The 12,397-nt window shown below is 55.0% G+C and overlaps 2 protein-coding genes across 6 annotated transcripts; one reads left to right on the top strand and one right to left on the bottom strand.

The window, feature by feature from the left end:
- The first annotated feature begins 2,385 nt into the window (after positions 1 to 2,385).
- GLMP (glycosylated lysosomal membrane protein) lies at positions 2,386 to 5,211 on the top strand. Of its 2 annotated transcripts, XM_072829951.1 has the most exons (6): positions 2,389 to 2,549; positions 2,972 to 3,229; positions 3,412 to 3,612; positions 3,730 to 3,948; positions 4,370 to 4,626; positions 4,735 to 5,211. In XM_072829951.1, exons 1-6 carry the CDS (start codon positions 2,430 to 2,432, stop codon positions 4,898 to 4,900), a joined length of 1,221 nt encoding a protein of 406 aa, XP_072686052.1. In that variant the 5' UTR covers positions 2,389 to 2,429; the 3' UTR covers positions 4,901 to 5,211. The 2 variants fall into 2 exon arrangements, with proteins under 2 accessions (XP_072686053.1, XP_072686052.1); XM_072829952.1 differs by lacking the exon at positions 4,370 to 4,626 and having other exon boundaries at positions 2,386 to 2,549.
- TMEM79 (transmembrane protein 79) lies at positions 4,443 to 12,377 on the bottom strand. 4 transcript variants are annotated; one of them, XM_072829954.1, is made up of 6 exons: positions 12,049 to 12,377; positions 11,418 to 11,499; positions 11,015 to 11,132; positions 9,413 to 10,215; positions 9,035 to 9,248; positions 4,443 to 6,416 (listed from the first exon to the last, which is right to left on the bottom strand). In XM_072829954.1, exons 4-6 carry the CDS (start codon positions 10,170 to 10,172, stop codon positions 6,203 to 6,205), a joined length of 1,188 nt encoding a protein of 395 aa, XP_072686055.1. In that variant the 5' UTR covers positions 10,173 to 10,215; positions 11,015 to 11,132; positions 11,418 to 11,499; positions 12,049 to 12,377; the 3' UTR covers positions 4,443 to 6,202. The 4 variants fall into 4 exon arrangements, with proteins under 4 accessions (XP_072686055.1, XP_072686058.1, XP_072686054.1 ...); XM_072829957.1 differs by having other exon boundaries at positions 11,015 to 11,128; XM_072829953.1 differs by having other exon boundaries at positions 11,418 to 12,377.
- Positions 12,378 to 12,397: the final 20 nt, after the last annotated feature.

Genomic DNA, 12,397 nt, shown 5'->3' with positions numbered 1-12,397 from the left:
TTTCCCCCAGTCAGTTCCCAAAGTTGATACCTCAGATGATACAAGTACTTGTCTCAAAAAAGTTTTTTGAGAAAACTTGAGTTCATCCTAGAGTAGCCGTTTGGGGGAAAAATGAAATTGGATCCCTACTTCATCCACTGTTTGCAAAATTAGTTCCAGGCAGCTGAAAGATTCTGATACAAGAAAGTGAAACTAGAACACATGACATTTTTTACTATATCAGAGTGGGAGAAAATAAAAATTTGCATTGTGAAAACAACAAACAGGAAGTAGGGGGTTGCGGATGCGGTGATATTTGTTCCAATACAAAAAGTAATTTCTTTAAAGAAATTTTTTTTGAGGGCAGCCCTGGCGGCGCAGCGGTTTAGTGCCGCCTGCAGCCTGGGGCGTGGTCCTGGAGACCCGGGATCAAGTCCCACATCAGGCTCCCTGCATGGAGCCTGCTTCTCCCTCTGCCTGTGTCTCTGTCTCTCTGTCCCTCTCTCCCTCTCTGTGTGTGTCTCACATTAATAAATAAAATCTAAAAAAAAAACAAAACTTTTTTTTTTTTTGAGATTTTATTTATTTATGAGACAGGCAGAGACATAGAGGGAGAAGCAGGCTCCCTGTAAGAAGCCCAATGCAGGACTCGATCCCAGACCCCAGGATCACACCTTGAGCTGATGGCAGACACTCAACCACTGAGCCATCCAGGCATCTCTCTTTAAAGAACTTTTAAAACTTGGCAGTCAAGGGGCGCCTGAGTGGCTCAGTCTGTTAGGCGTCTGCCTTCAGCTCAGGATTGTGTTCCCAGGGTCCTGGGATCAAGCCCCCCAGGCTCCCTGCTCAGCTCAGTCTGCTTCTCCCACTCCCTCTGCCCCTTCCCCAGCTTGTGTGCATGCATGCTTTCTCTCTCTCAAATGAATAAAATCTTAAAAAAAACAACAAAAAGAATTTGGCAGTCAAGGAGATAGGGCCCATAGAAATAATAGGCCAAGGGTGTAAGCTCCAGAGAAGTGACAAACACAGAGCTAATAACATTACTTGTTAGGGACATGCATGTAAGTGTGAACACTTAATGAAGCCCCTCTGGTACGTGGCCTGCCCATCAATAGACCTCATACACAGGTCAATTTGCCCTGGCAGTTTGAATCCTGGCTGCTTATCTTCTATATTTGGATTCAAATGTATATGAAATGCTGTACCTACAGAGAGATTCATTTCAAAGGGAAATTGGGAAGTACCACAGTTATGTTAAATGTATCCCTGGGACCTCCTCCTGCAGTAATATACTTAAGTGGAGAATGAGTTCCAGGTGCAGAGAACAGTCTTCAATGTGTAAGTGAAAAAGAAAAGCAAACAGCAGAAGGGTGTTTGGATTCCATTGCATGGTATTACATATATGTGCACACACGCAGTGTGCATGTGTACACATTGTGTACAAAACATCTTTTTTTTTTTTTCAAGATTTTATTTATTCATGAGAGAGACACAGGCAGAGATGCAGACAGAGGGAGAAGCAGGCTCCATGCAGGGAGCCCAACGTGGGACTCGATCCTGGGTCTCCAGGATCACGCTCTAGGCTGAAGGTGGCGCTAAACCGCTGAGCCACCCGGGCTGCCTTTGGTTTAGTTTTATTAAGTGGGCTCTGCCCAGCATGGGGCTTGAACTGTAGGCCCCAAGACCAAGAGTCGCACACTCTACCGACTGAGCAGGCCAGGTGCCCCTGCATGGAACATCATTGGAATGACACTATTACCAACGCAGTAGTTGTCTCAGGACCTGGGTTGCTGGGGAATAAAGATGACAGACCCCTTTCACTACCTTAGGAAGTTTGTGTCATAGGCATTTATTATTAGTCAAAATAATTGTTTTTTAGTCAAAATAATTTTAAGCAAAAACATCCAAGAACAACAAAGCGATTTATTCAGCCAGATATGAACTCTGACAAAATGTATGTGGTGTTCTCAACTATTTATTGAAGTATCTTTTCTCCGTAATAAAACTGAGCTCTTCTGGGACAGGAACCTGCATTACTTAGGGGTTCAATAAATATGAACAACTGGCAAAATCAACTGGGCTATACTGTCCCCCGCCCCACCCCTAATTTCTGCAGATTCTGCTCTTCCTTCTCTACAGCACAGTTGGCTTATTGGGATCATTGGGATCTTGGAGTCCGACGTCATGGCCATTACAGGTAGCCAGTGTGGCCAGTTGGGTAGGAGAGGCCGTATGGCTACGCACCTGTCTAGTCTGGGGTGTCTTGCTTGGAGCCCTGCTGGGGATGACAAGCTCCTAATTTCTGGGGTTATATTCTCTCTCCAACCTCAACTGGCTCAAGGGAGTTGTCTCTTTAAGAGCTGGTGGCAGCCCCGCCCCACAAGGAGGTCAGCTGGGTGTGTGAGTCACATGACTCCCAAGTCTCTTCCGCCCTCTGCAACTGGGGCCTCATGTGCCGCCATGAGGGGCCCCGCTGGGGCTGCGGGCGTTGTGCCCCCAGTTCCATGCTCCTCCTGATTCAGCTGCTGTCTGCAGCCCCGTTTGGCCTGCTGGGGGAGGAAACTCGCCAGGTGAGGGGCTAGAGCAGTAGGTGTTCCTGGAAATGCTACCCTGGGAGGCACCCAAGCGGCAGGGCTGGTGGGGCACCGCCAGGGCCCTGGCACAGGATTGTGGACGAGGGGGACTCCCGGGCTCCCTGTCTTAAGGGGACACCTGCCAGCGCCTGACTCAGCCCTGAGTGACCCAGGTCCAGCAAGAGTTGGGCTGCTTCTCACCCCTGGCCCCGTATCCTCGTCTGCCTGCTGGAGTCAGGGTGGTTGTGGCTCTGGCCGGCTCTCCAGGCCACATCCCTCCAGCCGATGCCTGTGCCTCAAACCAGATGCCCGAGTTCCCACACCGCGTCTCTTGCCTTTCCCCATTGTTCCCCAGCTGCTCTGTCCTGTGCCTCTTTCCTGACCTCGTTCCCTTGACCCTCCACTATGCCGTATTCCAGGTGTCTCTGGAGGTCATCCCTGACTGGCGAGACCCCTCCCCGAACCTGCTCCACATCCGGGCAGTGGGTAGCAACTCCACACTGCACTATGTGTGGAGCAGCATGGGGCCACCGGCAGTGCTGCTGGTGGCCACCAACACCCCCCACAGCACCCTGACTGTCAACTGGAGCCGCCTGCTTTCCCCTGAGCCTGACGGGGGCCTGAGGGTGCTCCCCAAGAACAGTATCCAGTTTTCTTCTGCCCTTGTCTTCACCAGGGTGAGGAGGTTGGGGAGAGCCAAAGGGGAAGAGTGCTGAGCAGAGGGTTCACCCGGGCCCAAGGTGGGGACCGAAGACCAGGGTATGGGAAGTAGAGTCAAGCATAGGAGCCATGGGGCGGGGGTGGCTCTGGGGGTAGCTAGACTCAGGCAACTCCTGTCCCATCTCACCCTGCCTGCCAGCTGTTTGAATTTGACAGTGCCAACACATCTGAGGCGTCAGCCAAGCCTCCGGGAAAACCGTATCCCCCGTATTCCCTGGCGGAGTTCTCTTGGAACAACATCACTGACTCATTGGATCTCGCTACCCTGAGCGCCACATTTCGAGGCCGCCCCATTCAGGACCCCACTGGGGCCTTTGCCAATGGCAGCCTGGCCTTCAGGGTAAGGGTGTGGGGAATGAGAGGAACACCAAAGGCTGTTTTCTGAGGGTGGGGGTGGTGGCCTTCACATACAGGCAGGTCCCTGCTTCCCATGCCTCGCCCGCTTCCCCCATCCCAGGTGCAGGCTTTCACCAGATCCAGCCGCCCAGCCCAAGCCCCGCGCCTCCTGCATTCAGCAGACACCTGCCAGCTAGAGGTGGCCCTGTTTGGGGCCTATCCCCGGGGAAACCGCTCCCTGTTTGGGCTGGAGGTAGCCACCTTGGGCCAGGCCCCCGACTGCCCCTCAGTGCAGGAGCAGCGCTCCATTGATGATGAATATGCACCTGCAGTCTTCAAGGTCAGTCTTCAGGCGGAGAGGCGGATGGGTGGGGGATGGTAGGACTTCAAAGAACCTTGTAACCAGTTACCAACTAGTGGTGCCATTCAGCTCATTCAAATGCTGGCCACTGTGCTGACCCAGCCTCTGCCTTCAGTGGGGAAGACAGAAGGCAGCCAGGCCTGGGGGCCGGGGGTTGGGGGAGCCTGGGGACCTGGGGCTGTGAGCTGAGTATAGGCTTATGGACGTCAGGGCTGGGAAAGGACCCAGTGTTCCCGAGCCACCTCTCTTTCTACAGAGGAGGGGCGGAGGCCCTATGTAAGCAGCCTTGGGGGCAGCCTAGGCCTTTGGACAGTTGGTAACATTTGGGAGGCCGGGAAGGGTGGAGGAACTGGAGGGTGGGCAAAGGTTGGTCCTCCTCATCCTGTTGTTTTTCTCCCAGTTGGACCAGCTGCTGTGGGGCTCCCTGCCCTCGGGCTTCATGCAGTGGCGGCCAGTGGCTTTTGCCCAGAGGCAGAGGGGCCGGGAATCATCCCTGCCCTGCCAAGCTTCCCCTCTTCGCCCCACCTTGGCATACCTTCTTCCCCAGTCTCCCATCGTCCGAGCCTTCTTTGGGCCCCAGACTGACTTCTGTGCCTTCAACTTGACATTTGGGGCTCCTACAGGCCCCGGCTACTGGGACGAATACTATCTCAGTTGGTGAGGGCCGGGGCAGGCTGGGGCTTTGGGAGTGGACGTGGGGGTGCCTGGCTTCCTGGTCTTCCTGCCTAACCTACTTACCTGTCTTTCTCACTCTCCCTGCCCTAGGTCAATGCTCCTGGGTGTGGGCACCCCTCCAGTGGACGCCTTGTCCCCGTTAATCCTAGGCATCATGGCAGTGGCCCTGGGTGCTCCAGGGCTCATGCTGCTGGCAGGAGGCATATTTCTGCTGCTGTGGCACAAGCAGTGCTCCCAATACCAGCCTATAAACTGAGGCCCACTCTCTGGAGGACGGGACATTAACTAGTGGGCCTGTGTTGCTGGTCTGCCAGTTGAAGGGTTAGCTGCTCCCTTCTCCCATCTTGCTTTTCTGCAAAACCTCAGGGAACCCCCAGGCGGGGCTTCCATCATACTCTCAGGAGGGACCAGCAACAGGGTGATTGCTAGAGGTGGGGGGGGGTCCCTTAGTGATACTCCTCTGCCCTTCCACCATTTTCCTGGCATGAGACTCACAGACATAAATCAAAGGCCTTCTGATTGGTTGGCTGCCCCAGAAGGCACAAAATAGACTTATTTTCTCCCTGGTGCTTGTCTCAGTGTGGATGTTGTGGGCAGGTGTTAGGCTGGTTCCAGGAACCAGAGGCTGAGATGTGGGCATGGTAGACGTGTCTCCCCTGGTGCGCCCCCTTCTCGTCACCAGGCAGACACTCCTCTCCCACCAACGGGGCAGCAGCTTCTGGTGCTCTCTGGGTCAGACGAGGGACAGACACCTGAGAGTGGGGGTCAAACATGAAGAAAGAGCCAAGGAAGACTGGCAGCCACTTCTCGTCACCCACATGCTCCCACGGGGTTGACATCAGCTGTTGGGCCCTGCAGCCAGTTCCTGGCCACCACGTGTGAGGGCACACACGCATGTACACTTGCACACACACCCCTCCCCCTCCCCTGAGGCGGGCCTCTTCTCCCCCCTGTACCTCTTCCCCTGGGAGACACATATTGTGGGCATTTCAGAGGTGGGAGGTTACAGGGGCCTAACTGGGTTGGAAGACAGGAGACCAGCTCTGGGCTGGAGCAGCTTTAATTATCTGAACTGAAGCTAAAGGTCCCACAAGGGCCAGCAGTGGAGGGTCCTGAACCCAGGCCCTCCAGAAGGTTTTCACCAAATGTGAAAGTCCTGATTGATCGGATGCCCAGTGTTTTTCTTCAGCCTGGGCAAGGTTTCCACTCTCCCTGCGGCCCTCTACTTAGACAGTGGCACAGAAACGGCCAGTTTGGCCGTAGCTCTGCCCGCTTGAGGCCTTGCAGGAGGCTGGAGGGTGGGGCAGGGTCCTGGGGGCAGTGCTGGGGCTGCTGGGGAAGGAAACACGCCCTTGCTCCTGGTGCCCTACCTGCAGCATGCAGAAGGGACATAGCTGTCCATCTCCTTCCCCACAAGAAACCAGTCAAAGTCCCTCTCTCATAACGGCCCCGGGCTCCTGAGGTGAAGGGCTACACCAACGGGGGGAGCAGGGACAGTCGGGGCAGTAGTGCAGCTTCTCCCCCGAGGTGCCAGGGCTGGGCTGAGGCTGCAGAGGCCTCAGCCCCAGGGCCTTGGCCTGTGCTCCGAGGCTGAGCGGGCATGGTCGGGGTAGTCCAGGCGGCTCTCAGCCGCAGTTAGCATGCGCTCAGGCTCCACCAGGAACATGTAGTAAAGGTTCCACACCAGCATGGCCAGCAGGGGCAGGAACGTGAGGCCATAGCCAAAGCCTCGGAAGGAGCGGCCCACGGCAAAGGTCAGCCAGTAAATGAGCCTGCGAGGGGAGGGCAAGAAGAGGTCAGCCTCCCCTGGAGGGACGTGCATCAGCTAGCTGGCCTGGAGGCTGATGGGAAGAGCAGATGGGGGTCAGTGGGTACTACCGATACTTCTAAACAGCCCATGCTCGTGCACCACTTTAGAAACACCAACGTACACATCTTCACATCTCCATGAGACGAATATATTATTCCCCTCCTCGTTCACTTTCCAAATATTAAGTTTAAAATTTTTACGTAGGGATCCCTGGGTGGCTCAGCGGTTTAGCGCCTGCCTTTGGCCCAGGGCGCGATCCTGGAGACCCGGGATCGAATCCCACGTCGGGCTCCTGGTGCATGGAGCCTGCTTCTCCCTCTGCCTGTGTCTCTGCCTCTCTCTCTCTCACTGTGTGATTATCATAAATAAATAAAAATTTAAAAAAATAAGTAAATAATCAAATTTTTACATAGGGATGCCTGGGTGGCTCAGCGGTTGAGCGTCTGCCTTCAGCTTAGGTCATGATCCTGAGGTCCTGGGATTGAGTCCTGCATCGGGCTCCCCACAGGGAGTCTGCTTCTCCCTCTCCCTGTGTCTCTGCCTTTGTCTCTCATGAATAAATAAATAAAATCTAAAAAAAAAAAAAAAAACAACCTTTGCGCAGGCAGGATACATTCACGTGGTTCAAAATGCAAAAGGCTCCAGTGCACATAGTAAAATGTCTCCCTGTCCTGATACACAGCCACCCTAACCTGGCCCCTCTGCCCCCACCTCGGATGTCCAGTGTCGTGGCGGCTTGCCCATCAAGCGCTGTTTTATGCGCAGATGAGCGAGTAAATGATTGATGTTTTCCTTTTCCCCTTTTCTGAAGTGTGCTAGCACTCTGTGTAGACAGACTATCCTGCACGCTGTTTTTTCCCCATTAACGTTATATCTTGGAGCTTAGTGTTCTATCAATACATGACCAGCTTCCTCATCTTTCACAGATGAAGTTCACCCCCCTGTAGGGATGTCTCCTTTTGCAGATGAAGAAACTAAGATTCCAAAGGGGTGAAGAAAAACCGGTCCAAGGCCACATGTCAGGGAAATAGTAAAACCAGGCACGAACCTAAGCCCAATCAGTATCCTCTCTCCTGCTATTTGAGAGGGGCAGAGGGGAAAAGAGTAAGCAAGCCATCTCCACGAGGGCCCGAAGCCCAAGGGATGGGTCTTTCGGCTCCCCGAAGATCCACTCAAATACATACCCCTCAATGCCAGGACGGCAGCAGTTCCCTCTCAAGCCATGAAGGACTACTTAGTACAAGACGGACATAGCTGTGCCCTCCTGCATGGGTCGGAGGGAAGGATGGAGGAAAAAGCCCCAGTGGGCAGCATGACAAAATTAATGCTGCTGCTGAGCATTCACTGCGCCCTGGGCTCCTGCGAGGGCTGCATGAACAAACTCGTTTAATTCCCCACAACTGTGCTGCACAGATGGAGGAGCAGAGGCATGAGTGCTCAAGGAAGGTGGGGAAGGGAGGGGCCTGGGTGACAGCCAGAGGGGCCTGCATTCCAGGCCTGAAGGGCCTCGGCCACTACCCTGCCCTGCTCTGCGGTGCTCTACTTGCTGTGAAATGGGTGAGCAGGGCCAGATAAGCACTGGGCCTTCCTGTAATCCCCTCACTTCTCTTACTGTGTAAGCCAACTTCTGAGGTCGGTACTCCTCAAGATACACATGGGAGAGTGAGTTCATCTTGGGAAGCATCTGGGAAAAAACAGGCTGCACAATGGCCAGCACACTGGTGGGACAGATGGTGCTAGACTACAGTCACAAGTGACAGCGACAGCAAACACATGCTAGCTCAAGAGGAAGAATGTTCTAGCAGTTAAAGGGACCTGGAATCCTGTACCAAAAGTAACAAAAGCAAATAGGGAAATAAAGTTCTGCATGCGCCTTCAGAAATTCAAAAGTGCCTCTGGGTTAACAGCAGTTGACATGGACACACCGTGAGATTTCAGGTGATTTCCAAACAAAGGCAGAGGAACGAGGCTGCATGAGAGCCAACAAGCTAGTGAGCACCAACAAGTAGGACAGTCTTCTGCTCCAAGGGAAGGTCATGAGACTCAGGGACAAGGACCGTTTGGTAAAGTAAACCCTGGGGGAGGAGGGTGTTGGAGTGGGGACATGGAGAGCTGTTGTCAAAGATCTGGGTTGTCCTGGGCAATTCCAGAGTCAAAGTCAGGGCAGCAGTTTACAGCACTTTCTAGTAACTGGGACCTTTGATAAATGAGACACACGGTCTTACACTGAATTGAGCTTTGGTGATAGGGGCTGTCCACCTGCAGGCCAAAGACCACCTGACCAGAGTCTCTGGGAGGAGTGGCAGCAATGGGTGGGAGGCTGATCTAGGCGACACCTTCCAGCTTTAGTAAGTTGGTCTATGGGTCTCTGAAATCAACTTCCTTTAAGAAGACACATAGCTGGTCACCTGCTACCAGGTGAGGTAAGGTGTAAGGGAGAAGGCAGACTCACCGATCCAGGTGCACAGCCGGCTAACACAGAATCCAGAAGGCTTCCTGTCCCTGTCATTTCCCCAGACAAGAGGCCTGGGTCCCTCCAGCACCATCCCCTCCCCCAGGCCCCACACCCAGCCAACTCACCGGGAGACAGCAAAGAGACCAGTGAGCAGAGGGAGCAGTTTGAGGGTCTCTTGGGGCAGGTAGGTGGAAAGCACAGCCATGTTGAAGAAGTACAGGATGAAGAGTTGGACTGACTGGGCCACATACCGCCTGTGGATCTCCACCTCCCGCCGCGGCTCCCCAAAAGGCCGCAGGGCCGAGAAGCACAGCAGACTCAGCCCATACACCAGGAGCCCTGTTGGCGTTGCAGGATACACAGGGTCAGCTGGGGGCAGCAGGCGGGAAGCCAGAGAGGTGTTATAGGGGGTAGGGAGGGGTGCACCCACCCCAGCCTGGGCTAGCCCGGGGTAGGGGATCTCCTGCCCCCCTACCCTGCTCCCTTCTCCCGGCCTGGCTCACCCAGGATAATGGGGAAGGTGGCAAAGACCCCGCAGCGCAGCGTGTAGATGAGGCGAGAGCTCATGGTAGGCAGCCGAGGAGCGTCGAAGGGCAGGAAAGTGTAGGCCCCATACAGCAGGCAGGGAAAGAGGACAAGGGCGGCCCCCATGGAGGCCACGGCTCTCAGCCCCTCCCGGCCCCCGCAGCCCCTGCAGCCCCTGCAGGAGCGGCCAGGCGGCTTCACCACGGCCTCAGCCCACTTGCGCTCGCGGGGCTCAGGCTGAGCAGCCCGGGAGGACAGGCAGGCCCGTCTGCACTCGCCCTCGCCCGCCTCACAGTGCACAGCTGAGTCCTCCTGGGGCCGCCGCTCGATGCACTGCAGGTCGATGGGTACAAAGGCCCGGGCCACCTTCTCGGGCAGCAAGTTGGCATCATCTTCGCACAGCTCCTCTAGCTTGGTGGGTGGCTCCGACCGGAGTGGCTCTGGCTCGATGTCCCGCCAGCCTGGGGGGTCTGGGAATGGGGCGCTGGGCTGGGGGCCGGTCCCCCATGGCAAGGTGGCAGCCTCACTCACTGTGCTGTTGAGACCATCCTCAGCCCCCTCTCCAGCCACAGGAGATCTAGCTGGAGACCCCATCTCGGAGGACTCAGCTCTGTGGGACTCAGCCCCACCTTCCTCTTCCGGCTGCTGGCCATTGGGGACCAGGGCCTGGGGCAGGCTCTTCTCCACAGCCTCAGACCCCTTCACTTGCAGCAGGGCCAGGGTTTCGGGTTCTGTCATGCTGGGGCCTCAGTTCTGGTGTCTACCATAAAGTCATATCACCCTGGAGGGAGTGGAGGAAAGCTCTGTTAGAAGTTCCTGGCTTCTGGCCCTTGGGACAGGTTGATAGAATTGGAATGGTTCCGGGCAGCTGGTCTCATGGGCATTAGCCCCTTCTGGGACCTTAGGGTGAACATGGTACAGAGGAAGGTGTTGACACAGGAGATGGGAGGGAAGTGAGCAGCCATAATGGAGACACCTTTTCACCATCAAAGGCCATCCAGCAGGAGAGGGTGAGTCAGGGGGCACAGGCGCTGGCAGCTGTGGCCCCGGCCAGTCCACCCACTCTTCCTAACCCCTCCACCCAAATCCCTGGGGTCATAGCCACCCTAGTGCGGAAACAGGAGGAAGAGTGGGTTTCTAGAGCTTTGCCAGGAGCTTCCTTCCCACTAGGGGCCTCCCTGTGGATGGAGAAGCTGCTCCTTCACCTTCAAACCTCCCCTTCTCCTTGTAGATTCCTGCTTGGAACTCTCCTGGTAACTGATACCAGGGATCTGCCAACAAATAAGTCCCAAGGAATTAGCAGCAGTAGTGCGTCCTGCTCTTCTGTCTCCAAGTTGTGTACCTGGGCAGTCTCCACACTCTTCCTTAGCCCCTGTCTTTCATCCTCCATCTCCAGAGGGCCTGGGGCTGTCCATTCTGATGTCTAGGTCTAATTATGGCTGTTCCCATGCCTCCTCTCTTGTCTTTCTCCCCTCCCTGTTTCCTCCATCGCAGTGCTGCTGGAAGGGGCTGAGTCCCGTCTCTCCACCTCCTCTAGGGCCTTCTATCCCTTGCCACGTGGACCCATGACACCCTCTTACTTTCCATCTGGAGAGGCGGAGGGTCCCCAACGTCTGGAAAGGAGCTGCCTGGGTCCTCTGCTGGCTCCGCAACTATTCCTCTCAGTCTCTCTCCCTCTACCAGTGTCTCCAAACCTGTCTGACCAGAGCAGGTGGGGCCCAGATTAAAGGGGCAGGCCCCGCCCTGCTGAATCTGCCGACAGAAAAGCCCTGGTGGAGGATATCCTGCTTTCTGAAAGTGGGGGTGCAGCTGGGCATAAAGGTCAGTGTGAGTTCCAGGCACATGGGATGTGTGGGAACTTGAAGTTCAGGAAAGCAGAGGATAAAGAGTGGGTCTGTACGTCAAAGGGTGTTTGGAATAGGTTGGGATACCCAGAAAAGAGGTGGAATTTCTACATTTATCCATGCAATATTTGTTGAGCACCTGTTTTCAGCTAAGCGCTCTTTTAGGCACAGACACAGGAGAGAAGATGACAGGTGAGGTCTCTGTCTTCAAAGAGCTTGTTCTATTGGGGTAACAGATGATAAAGACCTTAATCAAGAAGACAATTCGAGTGAAGAAAAACCTCTTTGCCAAGATGACATTTGGGCTGTGACCTGATGGGAAAGGAGGAGTGTCTCGAGGAGAGAACAGGGGAATGACCAGCTCAGGCAATTTCAGGAACAGAAGAAAGGCTGGTGGCTGGAACCAGGAGACAGGGGTGGGAAAGAACTCGTGTTCCTATTACAGCTTACACAGACCACGAAACACCTTGCTTTGTAGCCAGGTTCAGGGTTAAGAAAGCTGTAAGAATTCAGAGCGACTTTTCAAGCAGAAATGTGAGAGTGGCTGCTCATCCCTGTGGGACCTCACCCCAGAAGCCACCTGAGCTTTGTGAGGGCGGGACAGTGTCTGGATTGCTGGTCCCTGCATCTCCAGAGCCCTGGCTTGTGGCCAGGGGGCAGCAGGTGTTCCATGAATTTTGCTGGGCTGACCAGAGACACCAAGTGAAATCCAGCCGCGGGAGCCCAGGGCCGCGGCGCCCTGCAAGGGTCACGTCTCGGGAGAGCCTTACTCTTGTGTCCCACCTTTTCCAAGGAAACCTGCACATTCACGTTGTTCAAGTGATGGGGAAAAGGAAGAAGGGGAATCAGCAGTCATCTGAAAGAGATGCGGCTCCAGTGGGGGGCTGGGAAGGGTTGGAAGGATGGTCAAATGGCCACTGCAGGACAGAGCAAAAAGCCTCGCTCCGGGCTTCGGGCCCATCGGCAGCCACCCAGCACAGATTCGGCCCCACTGTCCGTCCCACGGCAGCTTTGTCAATAAAGTTTTTCGCAAGGACGTGGAAAAACCGGAAGGAGGCTGCGTTGCCCAGAGTTAGTTCTGGCAACTTCCCGGAGGGAAAACGAGCTTCGCGAGATTTG

This window comes from Canis lupus, chromosome 6, assembly GCF_048164855.1.
Source record: "Canis lupus baileyi chromosome 6, mCanLup2.hap1, whole genome shotgun sequence".
Classification (NCBI taxonomy): Eukaryota; Metazoa; Chordata; class Mammalia; order Carnivora; family Canidae; genus Canis; species Canis lupus.
Note: the sequence above shows the minus strand (reverse complement) of the source record. Positions and strands in the feature narration are given on the sequence as shown.

Bases quoted from the DNA above. Each gene is read 5' to 3' on its own strand.
- GLMP (XM_072829951.1), top strand. From the start codon at position 2,430: ATGTGCCGCCATGAGGGGCCCCGCTGGGGCTGCGGGCGTTGTGCCCCC. The intron at 2,550-2,971 runs GTGAGGGGCTAG...GCCGTATTCCAG, and splicing joins TGGGGGAGGAAACTCGCCAG to GTGTCTCTGGAGGTCATCCC. The intron at 3,230-3,411 runs GTGAGGAGGTTG...CCTGCCTGCCAG, and splicing joins CTGCCCTTGTCTTCACCAGG to CTGTTTGAATTTGACAGTGC.
- TMEM79 (XM_072829953.1), bottom strand. From the start codon at position 10,172: ATGACAGAACCCGAAACCCTGGCCCTGCTGCAAGTGAAGGGGTCTGAG. The intron at 9,249-9,412 runs GTGAGCCAGGCC...CAACGCCAACAG, and splicing joins CACCTTCCCCATTATCCTGG to GGCTCCTGGTGTATGGGCTG. The intron at 6,417-9,034 runs GTGAGTTGGCTG...CTCCCCTCGCAG, and splicing joins GGTCTCTTTGCTGTCTCCCG to GCTCATTTACTGGCTGACCT.